This window comes from Nomia melanderi, chromosome 3, assembly GCF_051020985.1.
Source record: "Nomia melanderi isolate GNS246 chromosome 3, iyNomMela1, whole genome shotgun sequence".
Classification (NCBI taxonomy): domain Eukaryota; kingdom Metazoa; phylum Arthropoda; class Insecta; order Hymenoptera; family Halictidae; genus Nomia; species Nomia melanderi.
In genome coordinates this window covers 18409432-18430409 of record NC_135001.1, presented here as the reverse complement: position 1 = coordinate 18430409, position 20978 = coordinate 18409432, and the positions used below count along the sequence as shown (strand labels likewise).

At 35.5% G+C, this 20978-nt stretch overlaps 1 protein-coding gene across 2 annotated transcripts in view; it reads right to left on the bottom strand.

Moving 5' to 3' along the window:
- Positions 1 to 20978, bottom strand: part of barc (RRM1_TatSF1_like and RRM2_TatSF1_like domain-containing protein barc) — a 126902-nt gene that overhangs the window by 11840 nt on the left and 94084 nt on the right. For both annotated transcript variants that reach the window (XM_031981985.2, XM_031981986.2), the window contains exon 4: positions 17633 to 17802. In XM_031981985.2, coding sequence (XP_031837845.1) covers positions 17633 to 17802 — 170 coding nt within the window. The remainder of the gene's footprint in view (positions 1 to 17632; positions 17803 to 20978) is intronic.

Sequence of the window (20978 nt, the reverse complement as noted above, 5' to 3'; positions counted from 1 at the left end):
GTAGTGAATTAAACAAATACAAAAAAACAAACAAAATATCGCGAATTTCTTCCTAATGTATCTGTGCCTTTAGTATCAACTCTGGTATAACAATCTGCATAATTTGAAGTAATTGCCAATGACCCAATAGTGTTGACGCAACTGAAAATATACAGTAAAAAACAAAACTATTCTAAAATACTTATAATATAAAACGTCGAATGTGTTCTTTCGACATTTTTACCGCAAACAAATTAACTTGCAATTAGTCTGTGCATGTTCACTTTTGCACTTTATATCTACAGTCTCAGAAATACAGAAAACAAGGGACAATGAAAATTTCGCCAAAAATTGTATAATTAACTATCGACACCGACGATTACTCAAAACTCAAACCAATGATTGTCTGTCTATTCACAAGTGTGCCTATCCACATCAATTTATTTATAAATCCACCAGATTGGTTATCCAACTGGACACTTATCATTAGTGTTAGGGCCATGTGCGTAAGTCTACGACGTGGTCGAATGGCTGCGGTGCCATTTTTGAGGAAGTCATAAATTTCGCCTGTTCCTCGAACATACAGAACAACTGGTAATTGTCAGCGAATGACGCCTGGAAAATATCCCAGCCAGTGTCATCCTCAACGAGAATTCACGCGTCGTAGACGTACACGATAATAAAATTTATGGGAATTCCAGGGTCCTTTTCTGCAAGCAAATATACTGGACGCTTCTTGACACTAGGTTCACGGAACGCGCGAATGTGACGTGTATTTTTATAAACGTATCTGGTGAATGTTTATAACGATTTACAAATAATCTGGTAAATGTTTATAAATTTTAATTGATGCGATTGCAGAAATATGAGTTAATTGTCTACTTTTAAATCTTTAATTTCTAGGACTGATATCAAGGAACAACAATTTTTCTAGAAATAATAGAATAAATGGTACAATAAATAGTTTTACTTTTTGAAATTGTAAATGGTATCCAGTTGAGACTGTTACGTCGGAACCAACAACTACGAAAGTATTAATACTTAATCAATTTTGGTCCGAAATATCTTCGGCTTTTACTCCGAAACTGGCATCAAAGTTACTTAATTCAATTATAATTTAACAAGACACGGTAGTAATTGATTCGAGAATATTTCGGGAGTACCAAAATCGTACTCAGACATGATGCGAAAGTAATGATATTAAGAATGGATGAATGCAACGAAAATTGGTTGAAATACTAGGATATTAGCTTGGAATGATAGGTTTATTTAAAAAATCAAAGCGATTACAGTTTATAATTTATCACGATGAACACGAGTCGAGTTGCAGCAAACAGTGCTTTGTTGTTTTTCTTCTGTTGTATCATTGTTTATTATTATGCTATAACTTATCCAACGATTTGAGCCACAGGCTGTAATAAAGACATACTTCCTGTATCGATTTCTCTAGTTTCCGCTTTGTGGACTTAATCGCTTTGCCAACGAACGGGTCAATTACTCTCGACACCGTAAATATTGTTCTGTCGCAAATGTTTGTCTCGAACATTCAAAGATTTGGTATTTCTCAAACAAGACCAGTGAAGTTTCGATTATCCTAATCTCGCGTAATACTTTCTTGTGCCACTCGGATTCCGGTGAGGCAAACTTTGCATTGATTTAAAAATGAATTTTCTTGGAGCACATCGAATGAACAGAACTTCTTTTTATTGCATGTTTTAGGTTGCGTCAACCTCATTGGGTCATTGGCAGCTACTTTAAATTATGCAGATGATTATCTATGTATATGATTGTATTGTGTATTCCTTAGTTGTAGCTGGCTGAGTAAATTAACATATTGCGTGCCGGCTAACTTTTAGGAAACCGAATTGTGCGGACGACGATTTTCAATGAGACCAACTTATATCAATACATACAGAAAAACGCAAGTATCGTATTTTTATTTGATATATTTTATATAGATAATCAGTTCTGATCAAATTTAATATTTTTTTGAATGTGGTAATTAGCGAAGTTACATAGTTAGTTGTCTTTATATAAAAACGAGGTTTCTCGTTACCGGAATGCAACGTGTTAAGTGTACTATTTCTTTTAGAAATTTTAAAATGTAGCAGGAGCATGTCTTCTTTTATTTCATATTTAATTCTTTCCCTTTGGTATTTAACCCTTAGCACTCCAGGTTTTGTAATCTATCAGCAACTGTAAACTAATTTTTATAGTATTCCTAAAATGAGAAATGCTGTAACATTTCTTCGATCTTTTATTTTCCTTCTTAGTACAAAATCTGGATGTGTGAGAAATCGAGTAATTTTAGAATAGTTTCTTTAAGATTCATTAAAATATTTAATATTGTAACTGGTGCAATATTCGAGGCTACAGAGTTCAAAGGGTTAATGCACGACGTGATGACGTGTTCTATTCACTATGTTGCATCAGTTGCACATTGGGCTTTTCCCGTGTTTCATAAGATAGGAGTCAGAGAACTACCGAGAATTTAATACGATTAATACGTGATCCCCTATGAAAATTGTAACAATAAATTATTTTCAGTTTCTTCAGACATTCATTGCAGCATTCGAATGGAACTATTTATTTTCAAGATCATTTCAAATATTTAATGCTTTTAAGACATCAATAATTTCGAAACAGCCAAATCGAAACCAGTCATTTTGACTGGTACGATAGTTCCAGTATTAATATAATTTGAAGTCTTTTTTAACACTAGGTTTATGGAGCGCGTCAATTTGACGCAGATTGAATTTTATAAACATTATTTGGTAAATGTTTCAATCGGTTTTCGTTGATCCAATTACACGAATATGAACCCTGATTGTCTATTTCTACTTCTACAATTTAATAAACTGTACAATAAATGCCCGTATAAGATACAACAAAGATACTACAGCAATCGTTAGCGTGGTATTTCGTTTGAAAAAAAATTAATAATAATAAAATTTAATATTTTTGACGCACCTTACTGAACACATATTTACATCTACTTCAAAGAGATGAAGACATGCCCCAAAGTTCAGGGTTGAACGTATATTTACAATATCTCCGAAACTAGAGGATATAGAAAAAATATTCCTTTTCAAATTGTTCGCTTCGAAATGAATAGTTTAGATTTCTTTTATGCAGCCCGTAGTTTCAGAGATATCGTAAAAAATATACTTTCAACCCTCAACTTCGAGGGGTGTTTTCACCTCCTCGAAGTGAATGCTGGCCGATAAGAAAAATTGTGTGTCAACAATTCTTTTGAGAACTATGTCTCAAATAAGTTTCATCAAAATCGACGCGTGCTGGTTGAAAAAGGTTCCCTCTTCAGATAGAACACACTCTGTGATATCTCATTTCCTTTCCAACTCTTTCTCCTTGCGGTCATTACGAATCGCTTTACGTATTCATTAATCCTTTGCGAACGAATGTCCACATTTGATGAAATCTTCATATCCGGAAGATTAAGTTGCAAATGATTTACTCGAACAGCAAGAGATCACCACGTAGTTTCCTTTTTTATATTAATTAAGCATTCCATACATAATTCATCGTAATCTGTTGAAGGTTCTTTATGTCTCGACGAATCTTCGTCCACAAAGGATTAATAGAACAAGCCTCTACGACTTCTATCTACATAAAATCAATCTAAATTCAAAAACCGAAGCACGAGTAAGCTCGCAATTGACCGCAACGAATGGAAGCTCCGCAGATATGCATCATCCCTATTACGAAAAGCGTCAGTCCGTATCCCGGCGTCAGAATCTCGGCGATAATCACCACCCACCACGAGATCAATGAATCAAACGCCAGAAGAAAAACTTAATTCCTCCGATTACACGCGGGCTGATGCGGATAATTAGTCGTCGATTTCACCCTCGCGATGTCGATCGAGGCAATCGCGGATCCGCCGTGGAATATCAATTAAGACGATAGAACGGGTGTCGTTTGCCGATTAGAAACGCCTGCCGTGACAAGACTCCATTAATATTAAGCGATCACCGGCACAATTAACCGGGCGCGAAGACGATAATAATATCAATGACTGAACAGCGTGTCGCCCGGATAATGTTTTCCCGCGGCGCAGATTCCAGGAGATAAATCGATACGAACGTCGCCGCGAGATGGTTTATTGAACAGGTTCGCGGACGCGGGCGGCCGGGATATTAAATAGGATAATTTTGTATCGTATAAGATTATGTTGATAAATGGACATCGACGGGCACACCGCCGCAACACGCGTGTACCACATATGCGCAATAAATCTCTGTCGTTGGAAGGACATTCTTTAGATAGATTTACGATGCCGCGGTGACAAGTTGCCATATGTGGAAGCCATTTTCCCTTTGTTCCCTTTTCACGATGTTTACCGCGCGGGGGGCGTGTACACCGGCCGACAGGATGATGGGATGTTATAAACATTCCTCGGATCAGTGTTTACACCACTACATAAAATTAAAGGGTCGCTAAATTGCGATCAGAACATCGGCGATCTGTTTATTCTTGTAACTTTCCGATAAAACGGCGTACAACGTTCTGTCCGAGTTTATTTCGACACGGTAGGCGCCATGTTGATGATGTCTGAAGCTTCTGAATTGCTTAGAAATTGTTAAGCAATTTTATTTCTTGTCCAAGCAATTGAACCAAGACATAATATGCAAGATGACTGATGTTGAATAAATATTTTCAATAACGCAAGTATGTTGATGATAGTTATATTATATAAGTATGTAATATAAGTTGATAAGGATCGTGATGTTAAATAATGAATAACTGTTCCTGCTTATCTATGCTACAAAAGAATAAGTGTTACTTAAAACGCTCAACATTTGTGGCATTTAACATGTTGAAACCAGAACTACGTATCAGTCAAGATGACTGGTTTCAGTTTTTATTTTGCAATTATTGATATAGAAGTGTTGAATATCCAAAATTAGCTTATAAGTTAATAATTTCACTGGCGTGCTATAACGAATATCAGCAGAAATAAAGAAAAATCAATTTTACGTTAGGATATATTTTAAGTGCATTTGGCCTGCATTTAACGAGTATACACTTTATTATTTGATTTTATTGCACGCACAATGAGATTTATAAATTCCACGCTTAACTGGTTAAATATTCGGTCGTTTCAGTGTTAAGCGTCAAGCTTCTACTATTATATTTTATAAGCAATTCTTTTTTATGAGGTTTCTGCTTCATGTAACGGATAATAAAGTAAACACGCGTATTCCCGATGCGTTATCCGACGTTTCACGAATTCAAACGTCACTGCGGACATTAACAATTCTTTTTGGCACTGAATCTACCATGGATTTGAAGATTAGAGTTTCTCTTTTACAAGGAGTTCCTGAAACTTGATATAAGCTTTTATGTTGCAGTAGAATCTGAACGAAAAGTGTATAATCGCATTGTTCATTTTTGTTAAGTTCCCAGTCACATAATTGTTTTAAAGAAACTGAATGGGAGTCTGTAAAAGAGGGAAGTATTCTGTTCAATACAATTTACGGGAATACGTAAAAATAGTTCATTTCTTGCTATAACAATTAAAGAAGCGACTGGCGCAATACACACTTTTTCTTTTTTGGAAAATAGAATTCATTTTATAAAAATAAGCTGCTTCTTTAATCGTGATGCCAATTTTCAGAAAATCGAATTGTGTGAATGACAATTTTCAGTGATATGAACTTACTTTGCTATATATACAAAAACTAAGAAACTTCATACAAAAACACGTTCGTCCTTGAAGGGTTAATAGAGTGAGCAGTGAATTGTTTTTGTTTTCCAATAAAATTTATGGAATATCTATAATATACCCTCGTTTTTTGGATATTTTACAAATGTAAACTACATGTATAGTCAGTTAAGAAAGTTTGTATACACCTGCCGATTTTCAAGAATTTAAAAGAAAATATAGGACTTTTGATATTTTATGAATATTTGTTTAATTGTCAATAAAAAGTAAACAGATTCTGATAAAGTAATTCCCATGTACCTAATAATTATATATTACATTTTCTAGTTTCGTATATTGCACACTATTTTTTAATTACATCGCGGAACATTATTTTCCTTAAAAAAGGAGACGTTCAATTTTATTTTCAGAGAACTCGTCGGAATTTGTGGTTAGTGACTGTGCTAAGCGGAGAAATCGCGATATGAGCTTAGTTAAAACAAAACTAGAGCGTATGTATATTAGAAATGAAAATATATCGTGACTAATGTACTTATCACGGAAAATAAATGTTTGCGGTGTGACGGAGAAACGCGTGGAATGCGTTATCTGGTTAATTTGCAAGTCTATACTCAAGAATCTTGACTACTGATAAGTCATGAACCCCATACTGCGAGTTTAATTGTTCCGCTGATATTTGTAACTTACAGTTTTAGATACTTCTAATTTTTGTATAAAATCTACAAGATTACGAAATATAATTTTCCTGTCCAATCGAAAGTTATTTAACACTGTTCCTGCCGATAACGTCGAACACTTTTTGAAATTTTAACTTAAAATTATTTTCTCAATTTAATCATTGTTCTTTAATCGAATATTGGACATTTCTTCTAATAAATTTTACAATCGTTATTGGAAAAATCAAAAAGTCAATTCAGAATATACGACTAAACTTGAAAAATAATTGTGTTAAAATTTCAAAAGCTGCCTTTTGACACCTTTAGTAGAAACAGTTTTAAAATAAAATACAGGTGTAATTTGTATTTATAACAAACGTTGTCATTCGTCAAATTTATAAAAGTGAAAAGTCTCAACTTTACAAAGTGGTACGTTCAATTCTAAAATGCTAAAATTTCATCATTTTTCCAAAAGTGTTTCGTTACTCAAAATATTTAGTGCTAAATATGTAAGAGAATTCAAATTACACATTCGTAACCTGCGGAACTTTTTTATATTTGATTGCCCCTCAATAAGTTATGCTCCTTATTGTACAATAAAAATACACGCACAAGTACCCCAGTAATAAAAATTATACGTGTATTCGCAAACACGCGAAATAGGGATTTTTAGTCAGTATCGAAATTCAATTGATAACGTCAGCGTTCCTCGACGCACACTCTCCGCCATATGCAAATTCTACTCGCGCCATTGCGACGCATTAATCACCGGATCACGATTTAAATTGGTCAGAGGAAAGTATTCCGTGCGTTACTCACGCGGTTCCAAGAATCTTGCTCATTCAAGGCGAAGCGAAATGATTCGTGTCCAAAAATAAGGTTGCATTCGGACCAGGGATTCGTGAGGAGACAGCGCGACCGCTCGTTATCTAGCAGTTACGTGAAACATGCTAACGGTCGGAATTGCACGCGCGACGCCGTGGAATCAGAAATTCTTGCACGAAGCGTTTCAGGAACAAATATATATATATATATTTTCGTACAGGGGTTGAACAGACTTTATATCTGTTGAATTATGCACGATACAATAGTTTCCATCCTCAAAATAAACGAGCTATTATTCAAATTATAATGTTTCTCGAAATTGTATGTTTAGAATTTTGGGTTGGTATGTCAACAATTTTCCAGTTAACCAGATATTGTATTTTAATTAATATATATTAATTAAATATTATATATATTATAATTGTTATAATATATAAAAGTTATAATATATATAGTGTTATAATATATAAAAATATAGAAAAGGGTTCTATTTAAGAATTGTGACGTGACCTCTGCAAAATGTTTCAAGGTCAAACACCTCCTGTAACATATAGTATTTCATATCCTGCAACTTTCGTTCGACACATTTGTTCGTATCACTGATTTTCGAGATAATTCGGTGTTCTTGATTCGGTCCCCGTACATTCCTTTAAACTAAACCCATTTTTATCTCGAAAACTATTGAGTTTTGGATCCACGTTCACTGAGGTTCTTTTACTTTAGTGAACAGCATATGCTTTATCATTTGCGCAGCAATTTAGCTACACCCTGTACATGAAGACGTCCCAAATATTCTGAGTGGAGGAGTCGTTCTGCCGCCCGATCCAAATCGCTCGCTGGTAGCCTGTCATCTCGTCCGAGCCGCAGTTTACCTGTCACGAGGGCTCATTTCGCGCGGTGGCCATTGCACTTATGGGATCCCAATCCCGAGGTCCAATAAACCGAGGCCGAAGTCTTACCAACGTAAGCTTCCGGAGACAACGAGTCGCATGGAGGTACTTTTCGGCTGAGAAATGTCGGTGGCTATTCTTCGGAGTATGAAGTCAGGGAGACAAGGACTCTTCCATTCATGGCATTCAATCCGCCTCGATTTTCCATGCACGATCATCATTGGTGCGTAGTAATAACACACGGAACTAAAAAATTTTATTTTCCATCATTATATCTTACTCCGCCGCATTCGGTTTAGCTTCTGTCCTATGTCGTTGCTGCGTGTCAACGATGACTATGCATCGAAAATCGAAACCGAAACATCGCGAGTCGGAGAGTCGCCTTGGCAACCCGACTTCTGGAAGAATAGCCGCCAACATTTCTCAACCGGAGAGTAGAGTGTTAGTAGCGTCGAGTTCACTTCCAAAACTCCACTGACTTGGCAGACCAGCACGCGAGCAGTTGCAATCACAGGGGCAAGAGGAACTGACCGCACGCCTCGGTGCTTCTAGGGACATAGTAACCGGACCTCCGTGTCCCCGGAATTCAGTAAACATCAAAAGCCGAGGCAAACTTCGACACCAATTATATTTCACTCTGTTGCATTCTGTTTCTTATGCTTTCTTCGTTTCGCGGATTAATTAGTAACATAAATGCGTCGAACCGAGGTGTCTGCTGCTATAGCTACTGCGCGCTGTCCGCGAGAAGATGGAGCGCAAGAGGAGTCTCTCGCTAGGGATTTTATTTATGGTTTTGTGGGAATGGATGTATTTGAGTGTGAGAATAGATATATTGAGTGATAATGTTCAAAGCATTGGAATATTCTAGACTAAACTGATTTTCTCTATATCAATTTTTATGTTAATGTTCGTTTCTATGAATCTAGAATATTCCAAATATACGTGAAGTTAATGCATGGTAATGAAAGAATGTTCTAGATGGTGTGCGAGTGAGGTAAGAGCATCTGAGTGTATAAATAGTGTGTGAGTTTGATTTGTGAGTTGCCATGAAATAATTATACTGCTTCAAATAAAGTTCTCTTTCTCCTACAGTTTTGAATGGTTATGTGTAACCGTATTGACTAGCAAATTGGTATCGTAAGTAAGATGGAGAAACGTTGAAAACTGACCAATCCGAGCCGAATTCCTTTCAGGTCTCTTATAATCGGTGGACGGTACGATTTAGTAAGTTGGAAAACTGACTCCATTGCTTCATGCATCGTTTTGTTGTAAAAGCGGAAACTCTCGATTCTGATTGGACCGTCATCTTTAGGATTGACTTTGGGGCGACACGCGATGGCCGCGTGTACGCTAGCACTAAACTACCAGAGGGGTCAAATGACCCACGCCTGGTGTCTTCTTTCCGCAATTATTAGAAAGGTGACAAATGTTTCTCTGAGAAATTATTAAAGAAATTCATTTAGCACTACGCAAATTGAATTGTAAATAAATTGAAGCCTGAACAGATGCATTCTTGGAGTTTCTATAGCGAAATTTTCAAAAGTCAATTGAAGTGCTAGAGGTACAGTGCGTTATTTACGTGGACCAAGTCGGCCAATGGCTAAAAAGTGAAGAGGAGCAAGAGGACTCGGCCGTACGCTCCACGTCAGTTCGCGGCTCGTAAAGACGTGCCGAAACTAATTCCGCCATTACTACCGGGCCGAGTGCCGCAGGTGACGCCTCCCCTTGCCTCTGTGGACTTTTCAGTCTACGGCCGATGGAATTAGCGCGAGAGGCGAATAGCAATAAACTAATGAAGCGCGCAGAGGTTTTGAAAACACGCGAGTTTAGAGAACTTAACCCTTTGCACTCGAAAGTTTTTCACTGGAGATATTTAACATTTTTCGACGAGATACAGACGACATTGTTTGAAACTGATTTAACGAAGATTCACAGATAAATTAAGCGACAAAGCTATTTTATTTAAATACTTCCTATGGCGATACAAAGTTTAATTTATACTAAATATTCAACTTCGTAGTTTCGCTGTATCGAATCAAACGGTGTCTGAGAGTCACCTCTCGAGTGCAAAAGGTTAACACTTAGGTTTAACACTAGCAACTGCGCCATATCTGACCGAACGCTTTCTACCTCGTAAAAATCAACTATTAACCCTTTGCACTCGAGAGGTGACTCTCACTCATCACCTGATTTCACACAGTAAAACTATAAAATTTGATACTTAATATGAAACTTCGTACAGTGCATCAATTCGAGAAATATTCAAACAAAACAGCTTTGTCTCTCAATGTAAGTATGATTCCTGATCGAGCTAGTTCCATAGAATATCCTCTCTATCTCATCAGGAAATGTTAAAATATTTCTAATGAAAAACTTCCGAGTGCAAAGGGTTAACCATAACCTCTTCCCTTAATTTTAATGAGATAATTTTATTAAAGATTGCGCTTTAGAAAAGTATTTGATAATTGAGAATAACCGAGTTCAAGGCTTACGAAGTAACAAAAAGATAAACAAAATAGAAGGCAATCGTTGCTAAGGGAAAAGTGGGAGATCTCATTCGGTTGGTTATCTTTGAAATTACAAATCCTAGGACGAAAAGCACCTATTAACCCTTTACCTTGTACTAACATGTCAGACTCGCGGCAAAGATTTTGAACGGAATGTCATAAGCATAAATTCAATTCTTTTGAATTCAAATTAAATATTATCCTTCGGTTATCACTTATTATACTGTAGAAAGAACATGAAAATAAAATATTTCCAGAAGTTTCCTCTTTTTCTATACAAATTATTAATGACAGAGTAGTTTATCGATCATAGTCGAGGAATAAATCAAAGGGCAAGGGCTTAACTAGTTGAATGTTCCAGAATTCACGCAAACTCGACGGATTTGCGAGGTTATTATTTGCGATGGAACAACAAACTAACTCCAGCGAGCGTAGTTACGAGAGAAATAACAGTGCAAGAGGTTGAAGGCGGCAAGGAGAAGGATCGATCGAGTATATTCCGGCGAGGAAAGAGAGGAAAATCAATCTGGATGGGAAACGAGATAGCCGATGGATTCGTGGACGTGAAAAGACCGTTAGACCGAGCACTTCCGGCAAAGAACAGCCGAGGAGGGCCCGGCTCCGTTCGCAAATAACTGGTTTTCACGGGCCCGAGGCCATCGAACTCTCGCTCCTCGTTGCTCTCGTCCTGCGACAGACAACCGTGAGCGCCGATGAAGACGGCAAAGAGCTGGGTAACTGATGATTATGGACACCGGCCACGGATAAGGGCCCTGTTCCCGCGTGTCTGCGGATTTCGAGGCGATACGACTTATTCTGCTCGACATAAAGCGCTCTGGGTTCCTCGAGCGAGGACGCCTTGGGAAATTCTTGTTGCTCCGAGTGTACGCAGGGCGTGTAGAACGTTTCAGAAGCGAGTCGATTGAAAATAGAAGCCTGCGGAAACGTGTTTATTTGTTTTTAGCATTCGACGTATTCGTGTTTCAAATTGAAATGCTGAGTGGCAGATTAATCTGCTAACTGGATGACTTTTTTGTTATTAGTACTAGAAATACCAGGTGGATCAGAATACCGTTAGTAACCCCTAGCACTCGAGAGGTGACTCTGAGTCACCATTCGATTTGACACTGCAAAATTATGAAGTGAATATTTAGTATTTTAAATGAAACTTTCTATTGCTATGTGAAGTATTGAGATAAAATAGCTTTGTCGCTTAATTTATCTGTGAATTGTTGAATTAGTTTCAAACGATGTCGACTATATCTCGTTGGAAAATGTTGAATATTTCCGGGCAGAAACTGTCGAGTACAAAGGGTTAACCCTTAGCACTCCAGGTTGTTTTGTAATCTATCAGCAACTGCGACTAATTTTTATAGTATTAGCGAAAATGAGAAATGCTATAACATTTCTTCGATCTGTTATTTTCCTTCTCTGTACGAAGTTAGGATGTGTGGAAAATCGAATAATTTTAGGGTAGTTTCTTTAAGATTCATTGAAATATTTAATATTGTAACTGGTGCAATATTGGAACCTACAGAGTTCAAAGGGTTAATAATCGCTTGTTTTCCAATTGTCAAAATCGTAGACACAATACGTCGAACGAAGATGGCCCATTTCGAAATTCTTCATTCATAAGTGAAGATCCAATCGAAATTTCATCGACGTAATTTGAAACAAAAACTGCAAGTTAATCACATTAACACAAGGACCACCTTACCAGTCACGATGACTGGTTTCAGTTTCCTTGTTTCGCAATTATTGATATTATAAAAGTATTGAATATTCGAAATGATTTCGAAAATAGATAGTTTCACTTGAATACTATAACGAATATCTGGAGAAACTGATAATAATCTACTGTTATCATTTTTACAGCGATTATATATGTATTAGAGTCCAAAGTGTTCGTTTTTCGTTTAGGAAATTGCATTAACATAAATAATTTTCAATCAACTATAGTTTTAATACAGTGCGGTTATATAATTATACCTGAAAATATTATTTACGCAACGAGTACTATGTAAATATTAGGATATTATGAATAATTATAGCAAAAATTCTTGAAATTTGAATCCCCCTCGGCACAGGAGTGAAAAGGATTAAATAGACTGAAATTTCCGCGCAAATATGCGAAAGGCGCGGTAACCAAAAGAATCAAGATGGTGTTTCACATGTGTCTCGCGAACGAGAGGCGGAGGGTACAGTCTTTTTGCTCGTCACACCGAGAGGAAAGTGGACGAGTACAAGAAAGTGCAGCCGGCTGATGCGCCAAGCCGCGTTATACGCGCGAACCATGGCGTCCTGACGTGAGTAATCGAGTCTCACAGCTGCTTTTACCGGAACCCGCCAACGCCAAGCAGTCTGGTCGCGTCGAACTTGGTCCGGAGGCTTCTTGGCATCCGGTTCCACCGCATATAATAAACAGCGCGAACGGCAACATTCTTTAAAGACTCTATTCTCTCCCCCAAGAATTTACAGGAGAATGAAAATATTTAATTTGTATAAACAATATTCTTACTGCGTGACTTGTAATAAAATAAGCAATCTAAATCAAATCACGCGCACAATATATACATTCAGATACGTTCATCTCACACGCACACTTTCTAGAATATTCTTTCGTCACAGTTCCTTAACCCATTTGCATCCGTAAGCGGAATATTCCGCATATGACGCAGTTCTCTTTTCGCTATCGGCGAGCAACTGAGCTGTTTTCGTTGCGCTCTTAAGAAATTTTAATTTTATGAAATGTAAGAATATATACTACTGTCTTTTGTTTTAATTGTTACACGTACAGTCAAACCTGTGCGGTAGATAGGGACCGCACAAAAAAATGTTCAGAAATTTACGAAATAGTGAGAAAGTGCTTTCAAAGAAAATAAATAATTATATTACATGGAATCATTTAACAAAAATTTAATTTCTCATACATGGAGAATTTTCACAATGCACAATTCACTGCTACTCGTCGTAGTCCAAAACGCGCATCTTCTTGCGATGAACTGGTTCAAAGTCGCTATCTTTACTTGAAAAACAACATCATTGGAATTCATATACCGCATAAAAAAATCGCACAAAATAAATTGCACGAAGAAGAAATCGCATAAAAAAGGTCCGCACAAAAACAGGTTTGACTGTAATTTCTAGGTAAAATTGGAAATAAAGTTATTGGCGCGGGGTGATATGGGTTGACTGTCAGTTAAACGTCTCGAATGTGTGGAGTTACATAAAAAGTTTACTAATTTCACCTTTACTGTGTTCTCCAATACCTGCAATGATATTAAATTTTGAAAGCTTACTGTGCAACTTATGAATTAAAAAATAATTAACGAAAAGAGGAATTAATACCACAGTCAATACAGTATGAAGATTATTTCTTTAAATTAGAAGATTCCTCGCATTGATGAATTCAATCTACAATTGTTATTCGCATTGTCGATCTACCAGAGAAACAATAAATTATAATAAATTGTAAAATAATGGGAATAAATATATTGTTTGTGGTGATACCGTGAAATAGTTACAAAATTAAATTGAAATCTATCATGGGACATTTCTAAATAAATACGTACAAAAGTATTTGCCTGCTCCAGATCTATTTAAAATTGATCACAACCAATTAAAAATTTGATATGACTGAATATTGAATAGAGAAAGGATAAAATTATTTTTCTGCCACGGTTCAGGTATTTCACAACTAAAATACCTGAAATGTATAAAAGAAGCAATCATTTTAAGATCACGCAAAAAAAAGAAAAGAAACTGAAGATCCGTAATGGAAGGGCGACTAAAAACACCAACACGTCGAGACGAATAACAAATCGTTTGCTGCGTTACAACAGGTGAAGCGACACCAGCAAGCGCAGCTGCTGAATAATTAAAACGAGATGCGGGTATCGAAAAATATTTGAAAATGTTAATTTCGAAACGTACGATAAGAAGAAAACCATATGTATGCGCTGTTGAAAAGAATATTAAATATCGAATTGCTTTCATTCAAAAATATAAAAGTATGAGAAACAGGTATTCAAAATTATAAGTTTCCGAATATTTGTTGCTTAACACGTTGAATGCCATGGGGTCACCGGTGACCCCCAACAAAATCGAATTACTGTAGTACACTCGATTAAACGATGATTATTTGAAAACATTTCTATATTATAAATAACACTACCTAATTCGATAACATTCAACCAGATGAACGTAATAATCATGATGCAATTCAATCGAATGATTTAATATTATATTTATTCACTTTGTGTATTTTGCTCTATGAAATCGTGCGGCATTCAACGTGTTAATAATAAAAAGTACGACGATATCTTCTTAATTATAATTTTTGTTATAGAAATACATAAATTAATTAATAGTACCAAGCCCAATCCAGTTACAGACAATGCATTCTCCTACATAATTAGGCGTCCAATTGCATGTGATTTGATTTAATTTATAAAATATTAACGTAACAATTAACCCAATAGCGTAGAAAGGTCGAATCGCTAATTTTAGTTATAATTTTATGAATCTCTCGAAAGTAATTCTATTTTACGGACAGTCATACATGTTTACATCGCGAGGAGCAAAAGAACGATGAATTCTGACGCTAACTTCAAATGTGAAAAAGTAATTATCAAAATTGTTTTCTCCCTTAGAAAGATAAGTCTATGGATTTCTCGGATACGCGATATTACGACAGAGGTTAGCAATCTCGTGAAAACTTATCCAGAGATTTGAACTCTTTAAACGACTGAGTGACGTAGTTTCTCAACATGACCCACTTTTTCCAACTTTGCAATTTCCCTAGTGTACACCAATGCTTTCATTCAATTATGAACCGTGTACATCAAACAGAATCCAATTACAAATAATAGAAAAGGAAAGTTCTCCCGAGGGACACAGTTGAACCGGGCAATGTTTGATTTGCGTCGATATAATGTGGTTCCACGGAACAAATCAACCCCTAAAGTACACTTGATAATATTTGCCCAGAACAGGAATGTACGCGCAACCTCAAATGATATTCTTGTCGCCCACAATAGTCCGAAGAACTGCAATATATTTCGTGGTCAACAGTAGACTTTATGTATTTTTTAATAAACTTATATTTTTCACAATAAAACTCCGTTATTTATTGAAATTTAATTCAACAATGAACAATTTTCAACACTATGTTTGTATTAGCTTCAAATCACTTTGTGTTGAGTTTCAAAGATGAACAATTTTTAACCCTTCTAGACAAGAAAGTGAACACACTTATAAATATCGGGAATTTTTTTAATTAAGCTGAGGAGAATCTGAAAGATGCCAGCATTTTTCAAAGTTTCAAATGATTACGCTCCTTTGTATTAAAGTTAAGAAATTGCATATTTGCTAATTTCTTATATTATTACTATTACTGTTGTTTTTATTTTATTACTTAATAGTTACACCGACTATGTACTCCAAAATGTATTTTTCCGATAAATTTGAATTGATAGATCAAATTACATTAAATCATAATTAACATGAATGCCATGGAAATTGAAATTATTACAATTCACTCAATTAATCGATGATTATTTGAAAACATTTCTACATTATAAATAATGCTACCCAATGCGGTGACATTTACCCAGATGCAATAATAATGCAACTCAAATGATTTAATATTATATTTCTCCCATTTTGTGTTTTGCTCTATGAAATTATACAGCGTTCAACGTGTTAAAGACACATCGTTTTCCAAATCGTTATAAAGTTTTTGTAATCGTGTGTACAGAAACTGTGCAGAGCGGAAGTGCGGGCGGGGGCAATATAAATTGAGTACAGGGACGAGGCGAATCTCGATTTCCTGGAGATTAAGTGGTAACACATGATACGCATTCCGGTATGGTCGTCATTGGGCCGAGATGAATGAGCCGAACTGAATGGAAAGAGGAACGCCGGATATGCTCAAAGATGCGATTTCATGGGTAGAACCGAGCAGGAGAATTTGCTCTTTCCACGGATTTCTCTCGGATCAAGATAGCGGGAGACGAAGAAAAAAACTGAACACGGTTTTTCTTTGATCGTACACCGTTCCTGGGATGTGAAACGGTTGAATGCATCCTGCATTCAGTTCTTGGCGAGGGAAGATGCAAAAACGGACGTTCAAAATATTTTACGTTATAACGACGAAGTAAAATGCTCGTTCAAAGGAAAAGACGCTGCGCTTTTATCGAAGTTATTCTGGTTAAATAACTGGCGAACAGCGATTAATTTGGGAATGTTAAGATTGTTTTAATTATGAACGGTTAATTGTGTCCTTCGATAACAAGGTTCCACCGTAGAGTTTCTAACGCATTCACAGTAAATTCAACGAAACAAGATGCTGTACTACTTCCTTGTAAAAGTTATTGAGAAGTTATAATTGAAGATTGTTATTAAATAATTGTTCCTCGGAAATGATTATTTCTGTGAAATGCTATACGCTGTAGAACTGAGAAGTTATTGAGTAACAACTGCATAATGATTACGATAGATATAAATGTGAATGTTGGAATATAGATAATGATAATGAACATTTAAATCGTTATATACCTTTGGATTTATAAACAAAGGTTGGACGTTATGTTGTTAAGGTGAGTCGCATAAATATTAATGACATACTAAATATTTATAGTAAACTGTTTTATTTGTAAACTACGGGGTAAACAATAAATAAGCCATTATTCTTTATTAAATATGATATTCATTTCCGAGCAAAAAATATGATTTGTTTCATTAACGATGTCCTATATTGCTGTCATTTTCAAAACTACAAAGAAAGGAGATAAGAAGTTTTTTCACTTAAAATAAATGTGATTAGATTGTTTAGGAAATGACGTAAACCTTTCGATCGTAAATTGATGTGAATCTAAAATATTCTGAGATTCGCATTGAGTCTGCGATATTACTGTAATTTAATAATTATTTCATAATTCTTCAATCGTACAGCAGAAATTATTCTACCAGAAAGTAATATTGCCGTAATTTGTCCAGTTGAATTTACTGAACCTGTTAGGAACCATTCTGTAAGAGAACTTTGTTACAGGGGAGTTGCTTGTGACCTAATTAATGGGTGCAACTTACTTCTCGCGGATCTTCTTTTGTCGGTCCTTGTCCTTCTTTTTTCGTTTCGGCTTCAAGGCTGGATCGTACGAGTCTCCTTTCATTTGGAACTTCGCCCTTTGAACCGACAGCACTTTGCCTCTTACCTGTGAGTTGTCCAGCAGCTTCAACGCTAAATCCACGGACTCGACCTGAAGAAAAAAATAATAAAACATCGTTGAAATCTGAGATCAGTATTTAGATCCCCAGCAATTCCAATCCTTGAATTCTTATATTACTGCACGTATTATTTACAAATGAATGTTCCAACTAAAGTTTGTATTTATAAGTTTTAATTATGTCGTTTAATTATTCAATCATCATAATGGTATAGTAACATTAATTCTGTTCCTTTATTTCATTTCCGAGTTCATCTATATTAACAGATTGCGTACCGGTTAATTCTTAAAAATGTAAAATATTCAAATATTTTCTTGTTGTTTCTATATGTAAAATATTCAAATATTTTCTTGTTATTTGATAAATTTGTTAATAATAATCATTATTAACCCTTTGCACTCGAGGGCTCCAGCAGAGGCATTTAAAATTTGTCATTACAAACTGTAAAATTTTGTCATTAAATATATTATATTTATAATCGATAAAAGACAGTAAAATACATCTATGACTTTTCTTTTCGTGCCCGTATCATTTATTTATATGTTAATATGCTTTCTCTATTAAAATTACATCCAGTTGCTGGTAATGTCACTGAGAAAAAGCTTCGAGTGCAAAGGGTTAATTATTTAATAATATTAAAATGATCAGTTCTAATAAAATTTAATATCTTTCTAAATGATACAGCGATTAGCAAAGCTACGGAGGTCGATATTAATATAAAAACGAGATTTCCCGTTTCCGGTGCGCAATGTGTTAATTTTGTAAGGTATAATATGGATTATATGAATGTACAATATGTATGGGCATATGGAATACAATATAACAGAGGCTTCAATATAACATGATTCAATTACCATTTTAATCTAAATGTAATACGATCAAATTTATCATTGTCTCCGCATACGCATTGGTATTTTTGTGGAATTTCCTATTAATATAATATACAAACGGACATACATTTGTAAAATCATATGGATTAAATATTATATTAGTAATATTGTTAAAGTATCAATTAATTTTATCATCGAGAGCAATTGAAGCATTGCCCCGGAGAATATATGTCGTTTAATATAAATATTTCTTTTATTAGCCGGCGAAGCTTTCGGCGAGCTAACAATCAGTCAAAGCAAAGCATTGGCGAAAAGCCTACTTCACTAGCAATACACGCTCGGCTTATTAATTAAATTGTCCTCGCGCAGTGCTATAGTAAACTGACGTTGATTTACCGTAGACCAATTTTTAATCTATCAAATCATCTCAAATTTTCTTTCTCTGAAATTAATACTATATAACAAGTTTGTAATATGTTATTAAAATTTCGCGCAACTTAAATAAATTGTACATATTTAAGATTTTCTGGTAATCATCCTGTAGTACATTATAGAGCTGTTTGTAATCATTTTTAAGAAAGTGTATATGGAAATAAGTTTTGTATTCTATTGAAGACTGTTTTCATCGTGCTAGTAGTTGAACATTATTATGTTCTGTTATTATAATCATTATAAGAATGTTTCATGAAAATTAGTGATTGTCACCTTGATACGTTTTCACATTAATGTGTAAAAATGTTAAGTAAACAATGTTTGGATAATTTAGATAATGAATAAGATAGTGTACAGAAAGAGGAAACAATTTTGTAAAGAAAATGGTTGAATATCTTTGATTGCATTGACTGCATATTTTCAGAAATTAAGTAAGTAATGAGCTATTCTGTTTAAAAACTCTGAATTAATCGAAATTAATTTTATTCCACATTCATGTATAACACTTTAAACGCGTAACTTTTTTTTCCGTGCTTTCCACATATATGTAGGAGGCATGTGAATTGAAAAATTGCATTTGTACGTTAACGAAATTCATTACAAAATACACGAATAAATGCTTTTATATCATATGATTTATAAAATATAGTTTCTCAAATTTAATACTGTCGGTTCCTAAGGACCGACGCGACGCCGCGCTCAACGCGTTAAAATAACAAACATAAATACTGAATAACACATTATGCGTTTTAATTAACTTAAACATCTTAATATCATTTCAAATCGAATCACGTTTTCTCGTGGTACGTTTTCTTACATTTAAAAAGGAGCTTTACAAATTTCAATACTTCTTGAAATTTCAAAGCAACGCCAAGTCGAGATCAAATCTCAAAAATAAGATTAAAAACAGATTAAATAACAAAGTATCTACGAGCGACAAATTTCGTAAGACCACGTGAATCTCAAATCTTCAAACATCGAAATGATTGCAACAGACGGACTGTCTGAAAACATGTGAATCTCGAGTCCTCGATTAACGAAACGTTTGCGGCAGACAGATATTATGGAAATATGTCAATCCTCAGTCTCCAAATTATTCTGCGCCGCCACCGACTACAGTTGGCGACCGCAAACGCAAACATCACGTTCACCGTGCCCGTAATTGCCAGTAACAGCGAGTCCGGTTACAGCGCGTTAAAGTAACCACCGGACGTCATTCGTACCGAACAGAAATGTAACGATAAATACACGCGAGAAATAGTTAACGCCGTATAATATCGTCGGACGTCCAGAACCGGTACTTCTGTCAGACTTATTTCCAAGCCGCATGCCTGTCCGAGTCGCAAAGCAGCGCAGCGTCGCGTTACAGGCACTTTTAACCGTGACTTCATATCGTTCATGATTACGGCGAGCGAGTCTCGCCACTAGGATCACCGTGTCGGATCATGGACGTGTATTTTCACTAGACGCGTATTAGCATGCCACCTGCCGTTACGGGGTGCGCGTGTACATTGCCGCTCAAAAGTGTTCACGTTTGCGCCGACTACCGTATTGCTCTCGCTTAACCCCTTGCCGTACAATGACGAGTGAGACGTGATGTTCAACATGATTCAACAAATATATATTACTCAGTTCATTCGAATTCGAAGTAAATATGATTCCTCTGTAATCAACTATTATACTTAAAAGAAAATATAGCCATAACGTATGCTTAGAATTTTTCTCTTTTTCCAATAAATTATTAATCGACCTAACCAAGACTCGCGGTGAAGATTTTCAACATGATTCAACAAATATATATTACTCAGTTCATTCGAATTCAAAGTAAATATAATTCCTCTGTATTCAACTATTATACTTAAAAGGAAATATAGCCATAACGTATGCTTAGAATTTTTCTCTTTTTCCAATAAATTATTAATCGACCTAACCAAGACTCGCGGTGA